The sequence below is a fragment of the Seriola lalandi genome, unplaced genomic scaffold, assembly GCF_002814215.2.
Source record: "Seriola lalandi dorsalis isolate HSWRI2012SDOR001 ecotype SW California unplaced genomic scaffold, Sedor1 jcf7180002054269, whole genome shotgun sequence".
NCBI lineage: Eukaryota > Metazoa > Chordata > Actinopteri > Carangiformes > Carangidae > Seriola > Seriola lalandi.
The window spans coordinates 387,715-414,291 of record NW_019524822.1 but is presented as its reverse complement, the minus strand read 5'-3'; the positions used below and the strand labels follow the sequence as shown (position 1 = coordinate 414,291).

The following is a 26,577-nucleotide window of genomic DNA, read 5'->3' as shown; positions in this document are numbered from 1 at the left end:
TTTAAGGGAAAATAAAATGTGTTATTGTAAGGTATTATAAGGAATGTCAAACTATCTCAGGTCACACTGCTTGGTTGGGGTTGCTGGACCTTAAACTTCCACAAATACAATAAAGAGGCATAGCTGCTAATGCTAACCGCTGTTATCCTTTAATAGGAGCCTTCTGTATTGCTTGTGGTTTATGGTTAGAGGCCGCAAAGATAACTGGTTGTTGTTAGTGGATGTTTGACTGTGTGATATGATATAGTTAGTGCTGATGTGCCCTGTGGCTTTGGAAATAACACCAGGTTACCAATATCTGTAGTAAACTAGTGTACTAGCCATGCATTTGACATCCAGACAAAGAAACCTGCTTTTTAATCCATGCCCTACACGTCATCTGTTGTGTTGTGGTTCTGTTATGGTGTAATTACTATACCAATTACTTATTTTTCTTGAGCCTTTTGCACAATGTTTCAGCATGTGGAGAAATCCCGAAGCTTGACAGGCCTGCCGGAAAAATTATGCTGTAATTGGCCAGTTGCTGTTTAGGAGAAGAGTTTGACAAAGGATCAATAATGCAGAGAGAGATTACCAAGAAACACACAATTACCTGGGAGCCATATCTGAAATACATGTACTATATATATATATATACATATACATAAATTGTGTACGTTGTACTTTCAAAGTTTAAATTCAGCCTTGTAGACAGAATATTAGCCCTAACCCAGGTAGCAATGTGTATGTTTGTTTGTTCGTGTGGTGTGTGTGTGTGTGTGTGTGTGTGTGTGTGTGTGTGTGTGCGCACGCATGTCCCCCAGCTGTGCAGCAGAGATTACAGATGGCTCCCAGTACTTTGTCCTGTTGATGATCACAGATGGAGTGATATCTGACATGGTCCAGACCAAAGAGGCTGTGGTCAATGTGAGTAAACACACACACACACACACACACACACACACACACAGCCAAGTCTCCATGACTTCAGAGGACATTACATTGATTTATATTCATTTCTTGGAGACTTACTCTGACCTTAACTAAAACTATTTGCCAAACCTGAAACCTAAATCTAACCTCACTCTAACCGTAAAACATGTCTTCACCTTAGAATGAAATGATTTACATTATGAGGATTTCCATTTTGTCCCTATAAGGAAGACAAGTCCCCATATTGTGTTTGTCCTATGTCCTCCAATGTACGAATATTATTAGTTCTTTATCATTTCCTTTCAACAAAAACAAAAACAACAAAAAAGTTGAATAAAAATGGTCGCACTTCATTTTACGGTACATTAATAACAAGTCGTACATTGTATCTACAGGTTTAGGTCTCCACAACATGAGTAATACCTGGACCACACACACACACACACACACACACACACACACACACACACACACACAAACACACACACACACACACACACAGCACACAGTGACTGATGGATTGTGGTGCTCTTCCTGCAGTGACTGATGTGCGTCTCAGCATCGACTTTCCTTTTGTCAGTTATGTTCCTCAAGAATAATACTTTCTTTGATTTTTGAATACAAACAGCTGGACTTGTCACTGCAATCAACATCCTGTGATCAATAAACACCTGAGAAAAAAACAACACAATCAGATTTCCATTTTAAGATTCCAGTCAAGGGGAAGAAAAGACATCTTTGCTTTCATTGGGTCTCATATCACTTTCTAGAGAGGTCAATAGTTGTTATAGAAAACTGTCAAATTAACGTTTGAGAGGTCTGATCCAATTAGATCGGTGATTTCTCAGATCGGTGCAGAAAGTGGAAAAGAAATTATTTGTTATTTTCTCTTTCCTAATAAGCTTACATGTACAGTGTAAAATTAACTCGAGTGAAGTCTCAGATATTTGCTTTATACCCTTTAAATAGTACTAATTTTTGCTGAGTTTTCTTCAGGTGAACAACGTTTGTTTTTGTGTCAAGCAGAGTTAAGGTTTGGAAAGTAAAAATAATGATGATGTCACATCAAGGCTACTGAGTCAGGTATTAGTCTCACCTGTTCTTAATTTAAAAAATAAAATAAAATCAACACTTTATTTTTAGAAGACAATGCTCACTATGTCAAAAAAATGTAATCTCTTGAAAGCTCTGTTATTCACCCACAGCTAGTTTGCATTATTTGATGTGGGGCTTTTTGAGGTACTTATCTATGCTCAGCGCAGTAGGTTTGAATTCGTGCACTGCAAGTTTGGAAAAGTAGACACGTGTACCGACACAGAAGTGGAGCGATGTGCTCCTGTGGACGGGGTTCAGCCACTTTAAAGGTCCCATATTTTACATTTTTACGGGACTTTATTTGAAATTGTGATATCCATAAGATATTTCTGTGGTTTTTAGCTCCAAAATGCATCTGAAAGATCTAACGAATTCATTGTCTTTCCTGTTTTCTCCCATACAGGCAGCATCACTCCCTATGTCCATCATCATCGTAGGTGTTGGGCCTGCTGAGTTTGATGGTGAGTTTTCACACTGACAGAGGAGACGAGGGTCTTGCACTCAGTGCCAAGAAATCACTTTATTCAATAAGACAAACCCTTTTTAGTCGTCCGGCCTTCATCAGTGCCACACTCACGTAGATGCCTCTTAAATAGCAAGCACACAGGTGGAAATCAGTTACATAACAATCAATGACATCTCTGGGTGGCACAAAGAAGAAGGTGCAAACTGAAGCATCAGATTTCTTCACATATCAAATGTTTGTTGGCATTCATATATAGAAAACTGGCTTTAATAAAAAGACAGCTGCAGAGAGACGAACGATACCAGTCCTTCTTTCACCTTCAAATGTACCTTTCAGTGAGACATGTAGCTGAGCAGAAGGATTGCCGACAAGAAGTGTGCATTGAATAAATTTGAAATGTAAACCGTTTTGATTAAATTCAATAACCTTGACGCTGCAAAGACATAAATACGTAATGTTATATATGAACGGCAGCTATCGACTTTGGCTTAGACTTTTAGCGGACTTGATGGGAGTCAGCAATGGGGAGTGGGCAAACAGGAAACCACTGTAGCAGCTGTATCGTAATTGGTTCGTCATACACACCGGGCTGCTGTTCCTTCTTCCTGGGAGAGTCGCTGGACAAAGTCAATGGGGTCAAGTGTGCAGGCATCTTACAGCCAGCAGATGAATGAATGACATTTCCGTGGGGACTCTGTGTGTGTGTGTGTGTGTGTGTGTGTGTGTGAGTGTGTTACCGCTCAGCAGAGTGTGACAACGTAGCGCCTCGTCATTGTGTGTGATGGTCTGTCATTTTCTACTTGTTTAAACAATCGACTGGTGAGATTGGTAGCGAAGGCACTAAAGCCTGTTTGGAAGTCACAAGGTCAAACTGGCTTAATAGCAACTGGCACCTGTATATGTGTGTGTGTGTGTGTGTGTGTGTGTGTGTGTGTGTGTGTGTGTACACCTTACTGAAAGGCCTAATTGCCTTGTTTGTTATTTGCTCCATCTTGAGTCGGTGAACTCCATTTCTGACAGCTACCAACATGTCATTTTCAGTCTTTGTGTTCGTCCTCATATTTTGCGGTTCTCTCTGAGTCCGTTTGCTGCTTTGACCTCACGTTGTGCTCAGCCACCTTTCCGTTGGCAGCGCCACACATCCACGCTGTTTTGTCCGGTTGCCAGAGTGGCTGCAGATGCAGGATATACGCTGTTGTGCAGGTGCTATTTTTTAAGACCTCTCAGAATAAAATTTCCATCAGAGGCGCAATTTGGGAGCAAGCACCTCCTCCTATATTTGGCCATAGTTGAAAAGACTTTCTAAAAGCTGCTCCTGTAGCTGCACAGAATCGTTTTCCTTTTCTGACCTGCAGTGTAATTGTGCATCATTTTCGCCTGAGGAATGACATTTTTGGTGCATAAAGCGTTTGAACCATTCTCCATTGAATACCTTCTCTCACTCCCATGCTGTGCTCCACTTGAGCAATTATGTTATGAAAATACAAAAGAACATCCTGTACCTTCTTTATATTCTCCCTTGGTGGTTCCAATATTGAATCATACTCTCTCCACCATTGTCTTTCCTTTTAGCTATGGAGGAGCTGGATGGAGATGAGGTGAGAGTATCCTCCAGAGGACGGCTTGCTGAGAGAGACATTGTTCAGGTACTCATCATGATTCTTTTTAACTTCGCAGGTTAGACTTCAGCACATTTCTGTCAACAGCAACAGCATGGGGGAGTTCTCCCTGGAGGAGCGTGGCTTACTTTCATAACACACACTGTGGAACCTCCTCATACAATATACAGCACAATATCATCCACGGTGGGCCACTTCTCCTGCACTGTCATGCTGATGGGAAGAATACCATCATATGGTTTTGGTTGTACTTGTCCACACAGTTTGAACATCAATTCATCCAAGACAAAATCAGCCACGTTAGAGAGGTTCATTTTAACCCATTTAATCCCCAATTTTTTATCATTCACCATTTCATTGTGTTTTCTAAAGTGAAGTTTGTATTGGGATTTTTACATTCATTAGTGTTGATGTGGATTGTGCAGATGTTTGTGTAGAATCAACTTTCCATCAAGTCCTCCAATGTACGAATATTATTAGTTCTTTATCATTTCCTTTCAACAACAACAACAAAAAAGTTGAATAAAAATGGTCGCACTTCATTTTACGGTACATTAATAACAAGTCGTACTTTGTATCAAATGTATCAAATTAGACAAAAGCTATAAATAATAAGATCTTTATCAGACAGTGACCAAACGCAGTCATACCCTGATTAGACACTAAATTATGCTTTAATTGGAGACAGTATATAATTCTGTATTAGATCCAAAACACTATAACACCAAATTAGAAACCAATTAGAAACCAAATGGAGATCCTGAAACACTATTACTCACCACTTAAGAAGATCATAGTTTAATTAAAAATCAAATACAATGCCATATCAGATCCAAAATATGCTACAGTTATACACCACAAATGAGGCACCACATTTAATATGACCTATGATAGCTTCATTAGACAACACAGTGACATTAGACAAATATAATGTCATATTATATCAGGCATATATTATTTGGCCTTTACTTAACCTGGTTTCACTTTCTTACAGAGTGATTTTTTTCCTCATTAGTAACTGTAACATAAAATTAAGTCAAAACACATCGGTTCACATCTGGGCGCTCCTTCACCCGTCCTTCCTAGCCTGGATGTTGTCCAGAGTCCCACGGAGGTCGGGGGTAGTGATACTTAACTCTCCTTCCATATGTCACTAGCTTTAGGCTGTGGAAGCTGCCAGGACTCTGCATCTTAATTTCCCACTGTTGTTACCCATTAAACTTTCTTAGAGGGTAATTTTGCGACACATTACGACAGTTAGGTGAACTAAAGTGAAATCCATCAGCATTTTTTGGTTGTATTTACAGTGATTCATCAAAGTAGTTCCTCATTACTTCATCATTATCTCACAATAAGATTCCTAAATCAGAGTCAGCAGGTTTCCAAACAAATATTTAATCATAATATTCAGGCCACATATATATCAATATTCACATCCACATAATTTTTTTGATGATTAGTCTATCAAATATTTGTTTGACAGGATGCAACTTATGGCTTATCCTTTGGAAGTAACCACACAGAACTCATATTTGTAGGCACTTGGTATTTCATCCATCCTGGACTCAAAGTGATTCAAAGCGAGTTTGGTTTATAAGTCTGTATCGATGCAGACTTGCAAACGGACTGAGAGGCATGTCAGCAGTCCGACAGAAAACTACAAAAAGAGCCGCTGTCAAAAACTAACGGAAGAAACACAATCTCTCAGAACAAATGAAATAGATTTAAATAGCTTCTTTAATCAAGTTTTGCTACATAGCTGCTACATAGCTGCTTACTGAACAGCTGTTTACCCACCAGTCTAGAAGAAATGTTGCAAGTTCAACATCAAACTTCATTCCTTTACTCACCAAGAGCTGTTTCCAGTGGTGGAAAGCAACGCCAGTGTTAAATTGTCCCTATCACATTTTTTCTTCTACTGAAGTTAGCATGCTAACCAGCTAGCCCCGGTCCATCTCATCACTTTCCGATAGCGACTCACTGTAGCCTCCAATCTGCCTTGAAGTCGTAGCGCTGCTCAGAGGGCGTATTATAACCTCTTGTCTTGTAAATGCAACAATGGCTAAAGCTCTTATCAAGCGACAATCACCACCACCTGCTCCCGACAAGAATCCATGCACAGCAGCAGAGTAAACTTTAAAATTGATGGCCACTACATAAATCTATCCTAGAGTTAAATTATCAAAGAGGCTCTTGTGTTTTCCTGCTGAGGAGTATCGGGGGCGGCGGGAGCTCCCACTGAATTATTTGAGCAGAAAATCTGCATCATGCCCCGGCTCTGCAAAGAGAATGTCAAAGCTCAAAGCTTCCAATATTGCCACGGGTAGATTTACACTGAAGTCACCACATTAAGTTAATGGCTACTGTGTAGTGTGGCAGTGTTAGTTTAATGTAGGTCAGAATGTTTTTTACCTTGGACAGGTTACAGCAGAAATATCTCTCCCACAGTTTAAACTATGATCTTATAAAGTGGTGACTAATGGTGTGTTAGGATCTCCTCTTTGGTTTCTAATTAGAGTGTAATTCAGTGTAATTTTGTCTGATTTTCGATCTAATACAGAATTATAAGCAGGTTCTAATCACAGTAAGGTTTCTCATTATTGTATGACTGTGTTTGCTTACTGTCAAATGAAGAAACTATTATTCCTAGTTTTTGTCTGATTTGACAAAGAACAGCTTGTTACATCTCATTGGTGGACTGTAAAATAAAATGTGACCAAAGAACCCGTGAGACTTTCTGATCTGTCTCCTCCATGGTTGAGGTTTTAGTTCTTTTTCGGTCGCTGTAAAAAGGAGCAAAAATAAGTCAGATATTTGTCAACCTCCTTTTCCAAGAGATTTTGTGGCATCATGCTGGCTTTGCCTCTGAAAGCAACAGTCCTGTTTTATGCAAATTATTATTTGCACGCAAGAGGATCCTTGGTGAGAAAAAGTAGGTCATGTTCAGAGTTTTTAACAAATGATCTATGTGGTAGTTTTTCTGGTGTGAGCAGCCTCTGATTTTTTATTCAACAAATGGGAAATCTAACAGGAACACCAGCTTGTCACCCCAGAAGAATGATCCTTATGATGAACTGCCAAAGTAAAGATAAAGAGCAGGAGGACAATAAGTTAGACACTGTTGTGGTAAGGACAAATGGCATTGCGGATGGGGCTGCGACAATTAATCGATCAACAGAAAAGGAAAAAGAGAAGAAAAATGTGAACATTCCTTCCATCTTTTTGTTTTGTTATAGTCAACTGGTTATGTCACCCTGGTCTCTGGAAAATAGTAAAACTCAAAATTATGTTTATATCTATAATAATAATAATAACTTTATTTATTTAGCCCAGTTTACAAAGTGCTTTGCTTTGACAACAAAGCAAAGACAACAACAACAACAACAACAACAACAACAACAACAATATCACAACAGAAAGCCGGACAGTAAGGACCAAACATAAGCACGAAGAAAGAAAAGACAAAAAATACAATATACCTCCATATAAATAAAAAAAGTTGAGGAGAGTAGAACCAGTAAAAAAGCAATAAAAAACAATGAAACAACAATAAAAAGACAACTTCAGATAAAAGCGAGTCTATAAAAATGGGTTTTAAGAAGTGAATTAAAAGAAGTCACCAATTCTGCCTTATCTCCTCTGGCAGGTCCTTCCAAAGCCGAGGGGGTCCTGATGGCAAAAGCATGGACACCTTTAGATTCAAGCCTTGACTTTGGAAAGGCCAGTAGGACCTGACCTGAGGATCTAAGGCCGCGAGCTGGGTCATACGGGGTTAACAATTCTGTCACGTAGCTCCGGGCTCGACCCTGGCGTTCCTTTAAAAGTGATCAATAAAATCAAAATCAATTCTAAAAACGGACAGGGAGCCAGGATTGGGGTGATGCGATCTCGTCTGTTAAACCAGCGAGGAACCGAGCTGCTGCATTTACAGATGTCAAGTCTTGAGAAGATAAATGCGTGAATGACTTGTTCTAGATCAGTGTGAGAGAGTATCAAGTATCTGTTGTGGATCTTTGTTCATCACATCCTCACTTCAAGGAGAACCCAGACCGTTAACAACTGTGGTCGTGGGATTAATTTTTTTAAAATGTGCTAATTAACTCTTAATCAGTAAGTAATAAAGTAAATGTAAATCCCTTAAAATTATTAGCCGCTATTTAAAAAGCGGCTGAATAAATCGAAAAACATTTTCTTCTCCCCACTGGACATTTTCCCATTATCATTTTTGTATTCAACAGCAGAGAGCGGCTCTTTCTTTAAACAGTTTAGCAGTGAGTTTTATTAAAAGTGAGCAGTAGCCCCATCAGGGACTGATAAAACCCGATCAGGCAACAGTAAACAGTAATTTTAGAAAAACCATTTAAAGATATGAGAACACAAATAGGAAGCAAAGAGTGTGGCCACTGATAACAATGCACTATTGAATTTTTGTATAGTGGTGCAGCGGAGTGGCAGGTCAGCTGGCAGCGCAATAGAAACAATGATAAATGAGCGCTTATAATGATAAATGTATAGTGTGTATACGTTGAGAGGAGGCGTGTGAGCATAGAAGATTGCAAAAGTTTTATTCTAACAGTGTGACCATTTTTATTAAGATAAATAATGTTCTCATTTCAACATTGATATCACATTACGTGGCTTAAAGTAATTATCAATTAATACCAATATACTTAAAAGGTTTGACTGGATTGCTTTGTCTTGCTACTTTCAGTGAACACAGAGAAATAAACTGTTCTATGACATTAAATAGTGCATATGCAGTTGACCCCACACCAGGTTAATAGCTGTATTGATATTGCTATAATGTTGTCAGAGTCCTGTTTCTCTAACTGCAGTAATCACATTTGCATGCACACAGTAATCCTTTGATTGCCTTTAACCTTATTATGACAATAATTTAATCAGGATGTTTACACTTATAGCAGAGAAAAAAAAAAGAAAAGAAAAAAAGTTCAATCACTTTGTATTTTCATGCTCTGTTGTTGTTATTGATTAGATATGATGACTGGCTTCGCTGCAGCATCGATCATTTTCTTCCTGTGAAAAATTAAAGCCGTATTGCTCTGTTCATACTTATCCAGCGTAAACTGATTATATTCAGTGGCCACCTGGCAGTCGTGGTTGTCTCGGTGCTGATGTACACTTTATTTACGTGTGAGCAGTTTGTGCAGGTGGAGGTGTGTGCCGGAATTAATTACAGTATTCTTGCAATGCAGTTATGACTAATATGTGTGTTAAATATGTCTTGACTGTGATTGCAGTATCCATATCTAAATTTACATGTACAAAGTTTTAATAGTCCCCCTTTCTGGAGTGTGTTTGCAAGAGGTAGCATCCAGATGGAGATGTTTCATGAGGGAATAGTTGGATATTTTGTTATACAGTGGACTGATCCCAATATTCCCTGGATTCAGAGACTTTGAGGTGTGTTTGCGTTAAGTCCATGAGGGCTGAGGTGTGTGTGAGGTCTCTCTCGCAGACGTTTTGAGCCCTTTATGCACACTTTCCTTAAGTCTGCACTTCTGCAGACTATGCCTGAGGGAATTTCCCACAGTTCATAATGTTATGATGTTAAAGTGATAAATCGGGTTATTTGACTTGGGGTTGTGTGAGGTATTTATCTATAGTCAGTGTGTTACCCGCAGTAGATTTGGATCGGTGCGCTCCCACTCAGAAATGGAGTGTAGTGTTCCTGTGGACGGGGGCCATCCTTATTTTAGCCACAAAAATGCTGGGATGGCAATTACACATCAGTTCCATGTCTAAATAAATGACGTAGTCAGAGATACATAAAACCAACTCGTTATCCAACACATATCCAACACAGCAACTGTATAGCTGTCAACAGATTAACATAAAGGGATTAGCAACACAAGGTTAAATACACACAAACATGCAGTTCCTCTTTTATCTCTTTAAGTGCACTCCAGTAAATATATTCCTCAATTAATCTCCTTTTTGTTCTCTCTTTTGCACAAAGAAAATGAACCTTGAAACAAAGTGAAAGAGCTCATTTTAAACTTATCATTCATGAAGGAAAACGGAAAATCTGTTTCCAGGTGTTGGACTCTGCATGGTTGTATAAAGCCTTTTGTGGCTCCAGAGGGAGCAGCAGTAATTTTAAAAAGAGAATAAATCTGGGGGTTTTGGAGTTAGAAAGAAGCGATCTTAACAGACCTCTGAAGCCCGCTGCTAATCTCTGCTTGACGTTAGCAGCTCCAGGCTACATTAGCTGCTACTAGCATAACACACCCGAATCTCCGTATGAACTGTTGATGGTCGAGTTGCTTTTCCGGGTAATGTAGGTGCCTGATATTGACAGGGTGGAAGAATGCATTGAGAGAAAAAAAAAAAGATATGTGAGCTGCATCGATTTTGATCCTTTCCTTAAACTGAATCAGTGTTTTTTGGAGTGTAACATTAAATCAACATCGTCAAATTGACTCTTTTAAGTCAGTTTTTTGAGCAACAAGTGCCAAAAGTGTGCTGACTCCAGTGTCTCCCTCTATTTCCTGGTTTTCTTAGTTTTCTGGTAATCTGAAAATTTAAATGTCAGACAGAACAATTAATATGTCAGCCTGGGCCCTGATTGGCGTTTTTCATGTTACAGGTTACAGAGAAAAATGATTCATAGATTTAACAAGAAAAAAAATGAGTGTTTGATGCAACCCTAGAATTTGTTATTTGTCTGTTATTCTCAAACTGTGAATGGACTGATTTAACCCTGCAGGATCTTTTCAATCACTATTTAAAATGTCACATGACATCATATATTCAGAAGTAGCCCACGTTGTTCTGAGCTTTGATATAGTAATCGATGCGAGGCAGCAGTACCAGGAAAAAAAATACACAGTATGAAGTTGCTGAGGAGAAAAACATATAATGTTTCATTACTTCATACGACCACAATAACTGTGGAAGCCACAATCCCCATATTACAACACAAGAGTCACTTAGTGTCTTATGCACTGTGGGACATTATGAAGTCAGAAATCATTATCCAATAAAAGATCAGATTTATGAGGAGATTCACTTTGAGAGGAGGGGGTGAATGTCACATTGGTCATTAATTAAGTTTTAAAATCCTTCACTGAAGCAGCCTGAGAGAGAAATGACACGTCATCCTCAGTTCATTGTCTCCTACAAGATATACAGGGACAACAACTGCAACGTTTATATTACAATTCATAACCCCCAAAAAAATCTAAGCTGTTGTTTCCCTCTGCTTCCAGTTTGTTCCATTCAGAGACTACATCGACAGATCTGGCAACCAGGTCCTCAGCATGGCCCGGCTGGCTAAAGACGTCCTCGCCGAGATCCCCGACCAGCTGCTGTCCTTTATGAAAAGCCGAGGAATTGAACCGCGACCGGCTCTCTCCACCTCTCCGTTACCGGGGCTACACCGGCATATCTGACCCCGACACTACCACAGCCACTCATCTCTCTCTCCCTCTCTCTCTCTCTCTCCCTCTTTCCCCACTCCACCACTCTGCTTATCTACTCTCACAATTATTTGTCACTTTAAAAAGGAGCAGAAGGATCGACCCGTGACTTGCCCTCTTCCTCTCTTATCACCCGTGAAGCTAAACAGGCACATCAGAGCGACGCAGCGGGCACTCATCCCTGACTCACCTGCTGTTGTTCCTCATCTTTTCCTCTCTAACTCACCCTGTTATACGGCATCACTTCCCATTTACCGTGTGAAAGACCAGTGAGACTGAACCATGACCATCCCTTTCCTCCCCACTGATTATCATTCAGAGTCTGACTTTTTGAATTTGTCTGTTAGTTCCCCTCAGCAGACACTTCTCTTTTTTTTTTTTCAAGGGGAGGTTTTAACATGTGTCTTTGTCCTCAGCAGCGTTGACTATTCTCTTATTTGGCACGAGTCCCAGAAGCGCAAGAAACAAAAATTGAATTGAGGCTAGTCCCTAAATGAAAGCAGAGCCCTTGATGAGCAATATACACCGGCTTGATTAGGTGCTTTCGGGGGGTATCTCTGGCTATAGTTTGACTGTAATTCATTGGAGTAATTGGTCACCATTATTATAATACTTTGCTATCGTCAATATCATCGAGCCGCGCCAAATCTCTCTAGCAATTAGTTTAATCCAAACAGAAGAAATAGAGGGGAGGAATCAGGGAGACTCTCGTGTGGACGTCATACAGAGGGGTAGACAAGTGTTGGCAGGTCTAGTGTGGGGGCTCCAGTCACATGTTCATTATTACCCGTCACACACACACACACACACACACACACATACACACACCTCTGTGTCTGCCATGCCACACCCACCCTCTCTTTGCCCAGCATGGGCTGAGGCTGGGTGCAGATTCCCCCCCGCTGTTAGAGAAATGCCAGTCTCTCTGGCTGCCCCTGCAGAGAGGCGGGGGAGGAGGAAGGAAAGAAGAGACGGGGAGGGAGGGAAGAAGGCGGAGGTGGGAGTAAACAAAAGAGAAATGGAGGTGTAAGAGAGTGAGGGAGAAACAGAGAGAAAAACAAATGTGGAGTGTGGAGGAAAGAGACGAGAGATGGACAAGGCAGCGAAGAGACAGACAATAGCCCAGCGCTGTGTTCAGTTTTAGTTTGAATAGTCTTTGTGTATCTCAATGAAGGATAAATGCACATTCTCCAAAAAGCAATATTCCTGACTTCCAGTGTAACGTTTGCCCTATGCATGTCCCTCCCTCTCCCTCTCCCCCGCTATGACTTGACATTTTATTGCCAGGCAGACTGAAGCCGTGTACAAAGTGGGCAAAGTCTGCCACCTAGTGTTCACGCTTTGTAGAGCTGGGTATCTTAATTATGCATGACCGCTGTACATTCCTATACAAGCTCACACAGTGCAGACGCATGAAACTTATGCAGCTGACTTTACTATCATAACACAGCACAGTGATTCCAGGCGTCCCAACAGCTCAAATAACAGAGAGAAAACCACTCTGATGGTTTAGGAACTACAGACATCTTTGTTCTTATGACGTGAAATGTGTCGCTTCTTGAAGACGTTCTGTTAATGTCAGTGTGATGGTGGTGGCTTAGAGGGGTGTTTAATGTGATGTGTAAGTATATTCTTTTTTTATTTTTTTCTTTCCCAAATGAACTTGTACAATAATTAGTTTAATCGTCAAGATTTTGCATGTCGGGGAAAATCAGTGTGTTACAGTGTTGAAGTTGGTGTTGTCATTGCAAATGATTGTCCAAAAAAAAGAAAAAGAGAGAGATATGAATATATCTCAAAGTAATATGCATCCTTCTTGTGTCACTGTACATTTTCATTTGTCGACCTCAGAGCTAACCCGTGTGGGCAGTGTCTTGCAGAAACCTGGTTTATTCATTAACTGAAGCTTGTGAATTTCCCCCCATTGAGAGACATGTATTTTTGATATTTTGCAACGATGTGGCCTGTTCTCACGGTCACCAAATCCAGACATGTAAGGTCTCTGCAAGACACCTGCGTATCAGTGCACACCAGCCTGTAGTGTGATTTTTGTACAAGAGCATTTTTGTCTCTCTTATCTCTGTCCGATGGCTTTATTAACACGTCTATATTCAGCATAGTGTTTAAAACATGAAGATGGATAAGGTTAGATTGTATATATAGTACAGTACATGATGAAATATGTTTCCCACTCGTTTGCTTACAGTAGAGCTAAAAGAAAAGAAAAAAAAAAACTTTTAAATTTGTGTCTCTAATAATAAATCTATATTGTATGTTGACGTTTTTATGAATGTCCAACTAAGAAGAATGTAGAAGTTTGAACTAGAAACCCTTAACTGTTTTGACGAATATCTTATCGTATTTTGATATGAGGTTTGACTAAGTTTGTGTTTACTCATATCTCCTGAAGTTGATGAATTGCATTACAATATTACCAAACATAAAGCGACACAATCTGATCGTTGTATGTTGTTGTTTGTCCGCAGAGAGATTATTTAAGGTGGCAAGTTGACGTTATTACGGTATCCACGGTGATGATTCATTCTCCAGCACAACACAGCGCTGAGCTGCCTCCCGTCAAACAGACTTATAACTGCTTGATTCAGTAAACAGATTAAAGCACTTTAATACACAGAGCTATACATAATGGTGACATGTTTGCCTCAGACCTGATTTCTTCGCTATATCGCCTGTATCTACTTCCCTCTTGTGTTGAAAATAAATATATACTTCCTGACATAGAGCTGTGATATAAAGTCAATTTTAACACTTCTTCTGAAAAAAAAAAACATTTGTAGCGTCCATATCATTTGTTTTCACCAGAAGGTTGATTTTATTAGTAAAAGTAGTGGAAAGATCCAACATCTTCTTATCACTTCCTGTTATGTTTACTGTACAGACAAATATTTATATCCAAGTGAAAAGGTTATAGATATGAATTGTGTTTTGACCATCTGTTGCATCCCTAGCTGTGTGGATGTTCTTCTGTTCTCGTTAGTGGCCATTAAGATCAAAAGCTGCTTAATTTACTGACATTATTCCATGGCTGAATGAGTGAGAGGCCTGTCAGGTAATCACAGAGTGAGGGATGATGAAATAAAATACTGAATAATACATGACATGGCAAAGAAGATTATGGAAACCCAAACATTATACACCGATATGAACATTTAATTCCAAAATCATTAGTATTAATCTGCTGGTGTAACAAACTCCACACTTCTGGGAAGCTGGAAGTGCTCAAGTGGGCACTGAGGCCTGGCTACAAGTCGGTATTCCAGTTCATCCTAAAGTGGTTGAGGTCAGTGCTAGTGCCGGCCAAAAATAAACGATAGGTATTCCTGCGTGTTAAACATCAACCGCTTTAACCCGCAATCTAAAGTCTGAGACACTGACAAAAGCTTTCACTCGCCTACTCGCCTTTTATATGTTTTCAAACTAACTGCCAGCAATGAACAATCTTTAATAGAGTTATAAACTCACTTGAGGACTGTGTGACAAAGTTTAGCTTTAAGCAGCGCAGGTGGTGACAGACTGACACGTTTCCCTCTCAGGGGGGGTCACTGCCGTTCAGGACTACAAACTCGTGAACTCCTCTCTGCTGCTCTTGCACATAGTCGCTGCCCTCAACACTTCCTGGACACACCGAACTGCAGCCGAAGAATACCAGGGAGACCGAGTGAGAGCTTCAGGGGCTCATCCGATACGCTCATGCACCAGAGTCAGGCAGTAGACTCAGTGCTCGTTAGCCTGTTAGCTTGTTAGCTTATGGATATTACTCCTGATTCCCGCGGGCCTGCAGACTTAAAAGAGCTATTGGTTTTGCTATTGCTACATAGCCAACGTTAGCATTAAGAGCTGTTTACTTACCAGTCTACTCTGAACTAAATGCTCCACTATGTTCACCTGCTAGTCTCTAACTTTGCCTGGTTTAGGAAGGTAGCATACAATGTTCGTGTGTCAGCTTTCTCACTGGAAAACAGCTGCATGTGTCTGGAGACTATGCCGATGAGAGAGGTGAGAGAAACCTAAAACAGGAAAGTTTCAGGCCGTAAAACCAAAACAATGAGAGGAATGACACTAAAATGCTCCACAGAGCTGAGGGGAACCACTCGGCCTGGTGATAAATCTGTGGGTTTGTCACTTTGAGCCCCCACACCTTTCCACACAGTCATTCCATACCATGATCCATGGTAAATGCAAATATGTGGATTATAGGAGCTTTAATGAGTCAATTCAAGTTAAGTCAAGGGGCTTAACAGTCTGCACAGCATTACAACATCCTCTGTACTTAGACTCTTGAATTGAACAAGGAAAAAAAAAAGCTTTAACAGAAAGAGCAACAGAGGAGGGACAGACATGCAACAGTACATTTACAGTGTGAACAATCAGGATGACAATATCACAGATTGTAATCATTAGTGAAAAATATGATCCGGGAGAACAAAGAGCAACTTCCACGTGCCGCCAACAGATAGGAGCTGAGCCACACGACGCTCCTACACAAACACACAAGAGGCAAAACCAAGCAAACAGAGTCAATTCAACCATATCACAAACAAATGTACCCACTTCACGACAGGACGGATATGTAATGATCTAACGAACGTTGTTTGTCTACTTTTCAAGATATTGGAGATATCTCCACCTGTCCAATCAAGTCAAGACAGTTTTCAATACAGCTCCTACTCACATTTCTGTAAAACTGACATAATAATTACAACAAGTGACAAAATGTTAGCAGTGATGGATTACCAATCGACCAATCTGACATGTTTGCAAGTTTATTGTCCATCCATTCTAAAATGATATCAAAAAAAGGAAAACATGGCTAAGCTAGCTGTGATGCTGTAATCACGCACCATAGTGCTTTGAGCTAAATGCTTACTCCAGCATGGTAAAATGCTCACAGTGACAATGCCAATGGCATTTTATCATGCTAAAATTAGCTAATTAGCACTAAACACAAGATCAAGTTGATGTTGCAGGTATAACTTGTCAAGGTCAAGTTAAAATGTTGACCTGATGATGGCACTAGATTGAAATAAGGAACTGCCAAATTTTTATTACGATTCATCGCCAGAGGACTATGAATGTGGGCAAGATTTCATGGCTTTACGTCCAATAGTTGAGGAGACAAAGAAGTGTGTGGCTAAAACATTAGTAATGAGTAAAAATGTATAGATGAGGGATTAAAACAGTTAGAACAACCACATGATCTTCTAATAAAAGCACAGACACAATTCTCCCAGCCTATAAATCCCTGCATAAGGATTCACTGAACAGGTTGCTTATTGCTGTGTAAGTGTGTTGTTATGCAGACACTAGCAAAGTGGAGAAAAAGTGACTAAACAGATCACAGCAGTTGCACAGAGGAACAGTCAGTGCTGGACATGCTGTGACAGCCTATTAAACATAATGACTGAAAGAGCCAGAAGAGCAGTTCTGCCTGGATGTAAACATGCTACTAAAGGTGGTGTTTTGAAGGAGGCAGGAGTTGAGGAGAGACAGGAGGAGTCAGAGAGGCTGAGTAGCAGCTCAGGAAGTGAAGGACCGCATTGTAGAAACTTTAAACACAGTGGAACGTGACGGTGGGTATGTGTCAAACACTGATCGCCTTTCATGCACCAAAGATGATTTCATTTTCATGTCGCCAGGAGCACCTTGCTCTGCCGCAGTTCTGGACAACAACAACAAGCAGATGCTGATGTCATTACAACATGCTTTTTTTTTTTTCTTTCGTTCGAAACAATTTTTTATGAGTATGTGGAAAGAAAAAAGGAACAACATCTGGCAAAAACGTGTGTGTGTTTTTTTTTTTTAAAGGGACTTGAACAAACCCGGTTTTGTGGGACTTTGGGTAATAGGTCAGAGAGGCTTAGCTCAGGGAAACTTTGGGCAAACATAAATGAAGCCTTCAAGCTTGAAAAAGAGGAAGAAAAAGGAGGCACACTTGAATTTCGCAGCTTGCTGCTTGAAGGCTTCTAGAGTTGGACAGACTACTGTAAGATTGTGTGTAACGCTTTTCAAAAAAATTGCTTTAACTACTTGTCTCATACAAAGGCCACTGAGGGTTTTGTGCAAAGTGGTTTCCTCAAACATTAACTGGAAGTGTAAGCTACGCTCAGTAAGGCTATATGATCAGTTCTGACAGTATTGAATGACTGTGTTTAATTCAAAATGACATATACACTGTACACACTGCAAATTAATGTTGAGTAAATAACCAGGCAAACAGTCGTGTCGAATTTTAAAAGACTCAATAAAAGGTACCAGCAGTATTACCAATAACAACAACCTACCCTTTCTGTTTTTCCACTTACCTCACCCCCGAGCTGCTTTATAAAACAGCGTTTTTGTTGTTGTTATGCTGTCACAGCTGAGAGGTGCTGTGGACAGAGTTATAAACCAAGGACAAACATGTCGGCACAGTCATACGCAGTCTAAGTCCATGTAATGTCTCTCCTGAGGGGCTGAGACAAAATCTGTGTTGAGGGAATAGTTTGATATTCTGAGAAATACAGTTATTTACTTTCTTGCCAAGAACTAGATGAAGAGACTGATACCACCCTGAAGTCTGTGCTGTGAATATCAAGCTATAGTCAGTTGCTTAGCCTAGCTTAGCATCAACACTGAAGGCTAGAGGGAACAATTCACTGGTGCTGTCCAAAGTAAAAAGATCCATCTTCCAACACCTCTAAATTGAACTAATTAATGCATCATCTGTTCACATTTCATCTGTTTAAAGTGATTTATTTGTAGGTTTGGTGGTGGTGATCGTCGCTTGACGTGAGCTTCAGATAAGACAAGGTTATTATACGCCCTCTGACCACCGCTACGTCTTCAGGGCAGATTGGAGGCTACAGTGGGTCACTATCAAAAAGTTATTAGACAGGCTGGGGCTAGCTGGTTAGCATGCTAACTTCAGTTGAAGAAAAAACACAATAGAGACAAGAGTAAACACTGGCATTGCTTTCCACTGCTGGAGACAGTTCTTGTTGATTAAAGGAATGAAGTTTGACGCTGAACTCATAATGTTTCCCTGAGACTCTACTCTAGACTGGTAAGTAAACAGCTGTTAATGGTAACGTTAGCTATGCAGCAATAGCAAAACTTACAGATATCTCTTTTAATCCATTCAAAAACCCAAGAAAGAATTAGTCATAACCCCTTGTAAAAATTCAACTTGTCATTTCAATACTGGAACAAACGGGATGCAACATGTTAGCTAGTGAGCTTGTGAGGTGCTGGTAGGATTTCGTTACCGTCACACAGATCCAGGCTTGTAATTCCCACCTACTTCCGGTCATGCTAAGCTAAGTTAACCAAGTGCTGACTTTAACTCTATAGGCCATTCAGTGTAGAGACGAGTGGTGTCAGCCTTCTCTCTCAGCAAGAAAGCAATAGGTGCACAAAATGTAACCATTTACTTTATCATCTAGATTTTGAAGATAAACCTTGGATTATTTAACACTGAAAACAATGGGTTAACAGTTTGTGGTATGCCACAGGTTGAGCTCCCACTGCACCTATTTGCTAATAATATATTCACTTACTGAAATGTGAGCTGGTATTTTGGATCATCCACTAAATGGACAGTATGTTCTGCCACCATTGCTTCAACAATTATGTTAACAGCATACTTGGATGACTTCGCATCTTCCATTTTGTATTTTCCTCATTTCAGTCATTTAAATCCACTCAATCTTCATTGTGAGCAATGCAGTGCGCTCCAAAAGTGTTTGACAACACTTCTCTTCCTCATCACCGTCTCTTGCCATCACTGGAATCTGTGAATAGGCAGGGACATAACTTAAAGGCATTAAATCATGAGCTGGCCTCTGTGGTGTACATACTGATGCAAACCATTTTTAGATTCGAACAGACAAAGGAGGAAGGGGATATTTAATACCCCTGCTTTGGAGTTTGAATAAAGGCAATGCTTTGTTCTCTGTGTCTGTGAACGGTTTGGATTAGGACTCCAGATCCAGGACTTGGAGGCATGATGAGACTCTGAGGAGCAATAGCCATGACAGCAGTGTTTAACACAGAAGCCTCTGTCCTGGAAAGAAAGAGAGCAGTATCTGGGAAAACAATGGTGGTGGATTCATTCTTACATTTTACAGCATAGTACATCGCAGCAGGAAAGGGTCATGCCAAGGTATAATTGTTATGATTTTCATTATGTTGTTTATTGTCAACATTTGCCTCCCTGTATAATCCAGTCAAAATAGAGTGTAGTAATTGAAAGGTAAAAAAAAAGAAAGAACTTATTTAACATCGGACAATGGGAAAAGTTGAAGAGATACGTAGGAAGTCCACAAAATATCATAATTTTAGTATTAAAAGGTCCAATATTTACACTTTTCCTGTGTTCCTGTGTTTTATTTGAAGTGTTGATATCCATAAGAAAATGTATTTGTGGTTTTAAGCAGACTGAGCCTTTCTGCTGATTCGCTGACTGTTTTCTGAGTGAGAATAAAAATACAGTAGATTTCAGGTAAAAAACTAAGAGGAACGAAATCTTGCAAGGTTGGACGGTGGATCCAGGGGGGCGGGGATAGGGGCATAGCTGAGGACGGTGACTGCTTTGTTGTGACCAAGGGCGTAGGTTTGGTCTCAACATCGGAAGGGACAGTTTATTAACATATAAGATCTGAATTTACATAAGGGCATGCCCATAATCAAATGTAATATATGTACATGTATTGAATTTCCATATATGAAATATATGTACATATGAACTAAAATCATATATATTTAAAGTTTAGCTTATATATGTAAAAATTACATATGGAACCTGTTAGAAATTGGAACATTATCATATATTGATATGTAAGTCTAGCTAATAGAAACATGTATTTTAGTATGTCTGTTTATATCATAGACATATATTACATAAATATATATCCATCACAAAACCTGTCAGTATATGTTCATAGTATATGTGTAAATATGAAAAATAGACAAGTATATTTAAAGAAGATTAAAATGATAGTATTAAAAAAATCATATAAAAACATATACAATTTGAATAAACATGTTTTTTTTATAAAGTTGCATTTTATTATGAGTACTTCATGTATGTTATGAAGTTATATTTTAATACAGTATATCCAGAGGATGTACATATGTCATAATATATACTCTTATAGGTGACACATATGGTAACATCACCCTTGATACATGGACAAACATGTCATAAGTCATAGTAAACTAAGGCATAAAAATGTCACAGTATATTAAGGCATAAAAAATGTCAGTACAGTAGAGCATAAAAAGTCACGGTAAGGCATAAACAGTCATGTTATAATAAGTCATACAAAAGTAAGGCATAAAAATGTGAAAAAACGTCATAGTATAGTAAAGCATAAAAAGTGGTAATATTCCTAATGACATTTTCATGGGAATTTTCGACAGAGAAACAGCTCACGGTTTGTTTGTTTATGCTGTAAGTACATACACTAATTGCTAGCAAGTGTAAGTATAAGTGTATTCCCCCAAATGACAAGTTACTGATTCAAAATGCAATAAAGTCCTGTAGAGTTGAGGGCGACTGTAGAGTCAGGTGATAATTATCTGCCATTTGTCACTATAATCGATCCCATTAACATAAACGTAACCATTGTTAATATATAAATACTGATTACAGCAGTTTCAAATGAAAATTTTAAACCAAAATTTTTTTTGAATGAAATAACAAGCTGCCTAAACTATTTATTTGCTACCTATAGCACTTTACCCCTCTTCAGGTAATAAACCTTGGACTGAGAAAAGCAGTCAAATGAAAGGAAAACAAGGCCGTCTCTTATGCACCTGATCCTCTTGGCCCCCATCCAGTTGAAGGCATTAGTAAAGACAACAAAGCAGGGATATTAATCTCACAGCAGGCATTATGTGGATTTTGCATATTTTGGTGCCATCGGTGGTGTTTGGCTCTGAGTAATCTGCCTTTCCTCCACATTAGCATCAGGTATTTATCAAACACCCACTGACAGAGAGAGATGACACTGCTCCATTTATTCCTTTAAATGTCCCATATTTTTACACTTACATCTGTGCAGTTTATGTGTGTCTATTAAACACTTCTGTAATGTGTTAACAAAAAAATAAGTTTTATTTGATTTTCACCTGCTTTTCTTTATTTCCCAGGCACACACTCAAATTTTTCTCCTAAGTAGAAATAACTGCCCACAATAGCAAACACTCTGATTGGCTCTGAACAGATCAACTGAAAAGGCAGCCTGAGATCAGATTTGGCAGAAGGCTACGGTGAAAATGGCTGCAGGGTCGGTAAGATGCTACATGTGGATCATAATATACATACATTTTAAACTGCTCACCCAGCTCTGTGCTGATCATCACACTTTCATCCACCCTGACAGAAGCCACACCTCTGCTTACCAATCTTTCTGTTCATAAAGGAGCTATTTTCTATTGCTACATAACCAAAGTTAGCATTAACAGCTGTTTACTTTCATGTTCAGCATCATACTTCATTCCTTTAGCTGCCAATATGAGCTATCTTCAGCTGAGGAATGCAACACCAACGTTAACTCTGCCTCTATCACGTCTCTTCAACTGAAGTTAGCATGCTAACCAGCTAGCCCCGGCCTGTCTTGTCACTTTCTGATAGCCGCTCGCTGTAACCTCCAATCTGCCCTGGGGAGGGATGGCAGTAATAAGTGACTTAATATATTCACAGCTCTTATTTTACACCACAAAAAACACAATTAAACCCCCTTCTTCATAATCCACAAACCCGCAAACAAAGTGTGTGTAGCTGCATGTAGGCAGGTTTGTTGACAACAGAATTAGCTAAAGACCTTGAATAGCAGGTGATGAACTCTGACCTGTTAGTGTTTTTATAGGTTAAACAAATGAAAGGAGAAGGAGAACAAACAAGTGCAGGATATATGGATTGTGAGCAATTTAGGCCATCCTCTCCTCTTTCTTCTGTTTCTCTGTCTTTTGTCCTATTTTAAAACAGCAGCGATGACAAAAACAGTCAAAAACATGAAACCGTCCTCTAAATAAATATGGTGAGGAAGAGTGAACTCTGTTACGTATCATGTGCGTCATTGTGTCCGAATTCATGGTTCATTAACCTGTCTAACTCCCCAACCTTGAAACATAACTGCACTCACTTCTGACCAAAGTGTCATGTGTTGCGTCAGTCTACATCCACTGCCATCTCATCCCAACAGCCAAAAACTTCTGTAACATTCACCCATGATATTGCAGATATTTGCTATTTTCAGTAAATAAAATCCCGATTAAAAAAAAAAGAAAAAAGGAGAGCTCGACTGACACTGGGTTTTTTGAGGCTTATACCAATAGCAGAACTAAATTGATTGGCAGAGGTTCATTTTTTAACATTAACAAGAGCAAAACTTGAGATGTACAAATGTTAGCAGGCCTGGCTAATTAGCATATTACCCACAATATTAAACAAGCATCACTTCTGATTCCAAAGACCATATCCTTAGCTAATTACATTATTTTGTATAGATTTTTTTTGAGGATTTTCATTTCAAAATAATTCAGCCAGAGACAAAGTGTTCAACCAACTCACGGTTAAACATGCTAGTTAGCTAGTGATTGTGAAATCTGCTAGCACAAGCTGCCATTTTAGCCTGCAAGATCATTGGTAGCTGTCCAGAAATAAGAAGGCTCTGTCTCAAATCAACGGTCCATTGTTACTTTTACTTACTTACTTATTTGAGTGGGGAATCTACCACTGATATAATTTCAAATTTCATATGTCCTGTGTGAGAATGGGAAGCTTGACAGGGTCAATTTAGGTGGTTTGGGCATCTAATTTGGATGCCCCATTTGTAGTTTTAGGCACAACGTATTTGGAGAAACCCCAGGACAGAAATCTCTGGTGGGATTTTAAATCCAGTGTGGTCTCAAAACACCTTGAAATCCCTCAGATGGAGCTGGAGAATGTGGATGTGAAGAGGCATGTCTGGTCTACCTTTCAGCAACTTAGACCTGGATAGACTAGGAGAAAACTGATGGATGGATATTTTTTGGCATTTCTGAACTATAGGCTCAGATTTAAATTTAAACTCAAAGAGTCAGTGTACAAAAGTACACAAGTGTACAAAGAGAGAGTCTACAAAAGGTTATTTGCTGCACTATCCACTGCAGCTCTGTATGAATGGTTCTATACCCTTGGATGTGAGTCAGTCAGTATATGTGGGCAAAAGGCAAAGACACTTAATCCATTAAACAGGATGAGACTTGCCGCTGTAACTAAAAGCCAACTAAGCTGTCTAAGAAGTGCATTAGACACAGGAGGGGTGTTTGTGTTGATGGCAGTGGTAATGATTGGTTTAGGGGGGGTGGAAGGGTTGGGGTTCTTCGCAGCTTTATTAAGAGCTCATTGCATAACTCTCAGAGGGAATCTTTGTTCCCATCAACAATCTGCATTTTTACAAATATTTCACGCTGGTACTGTGAACGTCTCAGGAGAGTGTCTGAAAATAAATGCAATTGTCTCTGTGTGTGTGTGTGTACTTGAGAAAAACAGAAACTTTAGGCAAAGGGTGAAGTGTCCTGTAATAGATTTACTCCCCCACAAAAACACTTTTCTTGGAAAAATATTTTTAACATCTCCGGAGGAAAATAAATCATGACAGTTCACTGTCTGGTTTTTCCACTTTTGTGGCAGCCGTGCGATGATATATCCCAGTCACAACATGAAAATCACTGAATCAGGTTTATTGGTGTTTATATTGTATGTGTCACTGTCAAGAGTATCATGTCAGGAGAGGGGAAATAATCAGCTCTGACACAGCAGTGTAAATTCGGCCACAGACTTACTCCAATCACCCAGTGAACTGCTGCAGCTTCCTGTTTACATGACAGGTTTTAAAGCTGTGGGGGTCTGTGTCAGCTGGTGAGGCTAAAGCTGGTTACAGCTAAAACACTCTGCCCGAGATACCAAACAGTTTAGAAGAGGTAGGAAAAAAACGGTATGATCTAAAATCTGTGGTCAGTAATCACAACATCCAACTGCCACTATAAGCAAAAAATTGCAAACATTTACAATTACGTGTATGTTTTTATTTTTATTTTTGTGCCCAAAACGAATAAAAAAATCTTATCCTGCCTATAAAGTATTTACCCATATCTCTCGTCCAGTGCTTCTTGGTGAGAATGGCAGCTTTGTTGAGGGTATTGTCCGTGATCGTTACAAACTTGAAAAATGCACTCAAGAAGCGCATATTTTCCCCATTTCACTTTTGGCAAGTCGCAAGCATTGCCAGGGGAAATAAATCAATTTGATCCATTAAGTCCATCTGGGGCTTACATAATATGCATATGTGTAGGTGTTTGTGTGTTTGAATAGAGCAGCCGAAACCAATTAGTTTGTGGGGCAGAGAAAAGAACCTCTGTGGACTTGTGCTCGTGAGTAATCAGAGCCCTGCATTTCCTCAAGTACAACATCAAATTACATTTAAAAATATGTCTTGGGACCTAAAAGTGATCACAGAGATAACTCTAGTAAAGCCCATCCTAACAAGATACCAGGACTTCCTAATGTATTTAACAAGCCGACTATAGATATGAGCAAAGATGTAATCTGTGTGAGAAAACAGAGACGTGTTGACTGGACACAGTGAACTGCAGCAGTCCCGCTTCTCTTTTTGGACTTGGGCTATACGAGCAACCTGACAGGACCTCTGTCTGATTTCAGGTCAGAGTGGCTGAGATTTTGTTAAATGAGCCATGGTCCATTACATTTGTGAGGAAAGCAAAAACATTTAGAAAACAGCTACGGTTATCTCTGACGGAATCATGTTAGGTGTGAGCATTAGCAGCAGCGGCAGGAATCAAACAAGCAGGTCTTTTTTCCATGGCGGACATTTTGACTTGTCATAGCAGAAAAAGCACAGGTGTTACTAACAAAATTAATCAATGGCTCCATTCTTTTCAAGTGTCCCAGTACGCCATGACAGTGAGTCAGCATTACCAGGACCATGAAACTGAAGCAGTGAAATGGAATTTAGCCATCATTCATTTTTATTATTTACACCTGTGATTTTCCTTCAGTGAAAAGAGATGTATTAATACACACAGCTCTAACATTATTGTACTATGTTATAGATGTAGCATTAGTAGCGGTTATCATAGTAGCAATATTACTTCTAATTGTATTAGCAGGTTTAGTAGCATTAGCAGCAGTTGTAGTACCATTAATAGTTATGGTAATTGCACCAGCAGAAGTAATAACAGTGGCAATTGCAGTAACAGGAGTATAGTAGTAGTGTAAGTAGCACCAGCAGGAGCAGCGGTAATTGTAGTACTAGCAGTATAAGTAGTAATGCTAGAAGTCTAATAGTTGCAGCAGCAGCAGCAGTGGCAGCAGCAGCAGCAGCAGCAGTAGTGGTAGCAGTAGCTTGTAGCAGTGTTAGCTGTAGCAGCAGTGACAGTAGAAGTAGCTGTATTAGTAGCACCAGTAGTATAGGCCTAATAGAATTAGCATTAACAGTAGTAGCAATTTAGCCATAGGAGTATTGGTAGTATTAATCATACTAGTAATAATAGATGCGGTAGTGGTCACAGCACTAGCTGTAATACTAGTAGCAATAGCAGTAGGCTAATTGTTTTAGCAGTAATAATTGTAGTAGTACCAATATTAGCAGGAGCCTAGTATTTGTGATGCTTGTCGTAGCAGCAGTCATACTGTACAAGTAGTGGCAGTAACAGTAGCACAAGCAATAGCAGTGTAGTAATGTTGTATTGAAACAGCAGTAGTAGCATCAGTAGGCCTAGTAATGATTGCGTAAAGTAGTAGCAGTATAGCCATAAGAGTACAGCCGTATTAGTAGCAGTAGCAACAGGAATATCAATATTAATATCAGTAGTAACAGTAGCAGTAGTAGTAGTAGGCTTCCATAGGCGTCGTGCAGAACACACCTCCTCAGTGTGACATTGTGCATCCACAGCATAATAGCCAGTGACTGTGTGCTGTATATAAGTACACACTGAAACACTCCTGGTGTTTACAAGCAGGCTGAAAGTGAATCAT

The 26,577-nt window shown here is 39.6% G+C and overlaps 1 protein-coding gene across 1 annotated transcript in view; it reads left to right on the top strand.

Moving 5' to 3' along the window:
• LOC111654310 (copine-9-like) overlaps positions 1 to 13,993 on the top strand; it is a 91,803-nt gene extending 77,810 nt beyond the window's left edge. The window contains exons 18-21 of the mRNA XM_087173690.1: positions 804 to 906; positions 2,411 to 2,468; positions 4,046 to 4,119; positions 11,325 to 13,993. Of these exons, the coding sequence (XP_087029816.1) occupies positions 804 to 906; positions 2,411 to 2,468; positions 4,046 to 4,119; positions 11,325 to 11,507 (418 nt within the window). The 3' untranslated portion in view covers positions 11,508 to 13,993. The remainder of the gene's footprint in view (positions 1 to 803; positions 907 to 2,410; positions 2,469 to 4,045; positions 4,120 to 11,324) is intronic.
• The last annotated feature ends 12,584 nt before the right edge of the window (positions 13,994 to 26,577 follow it).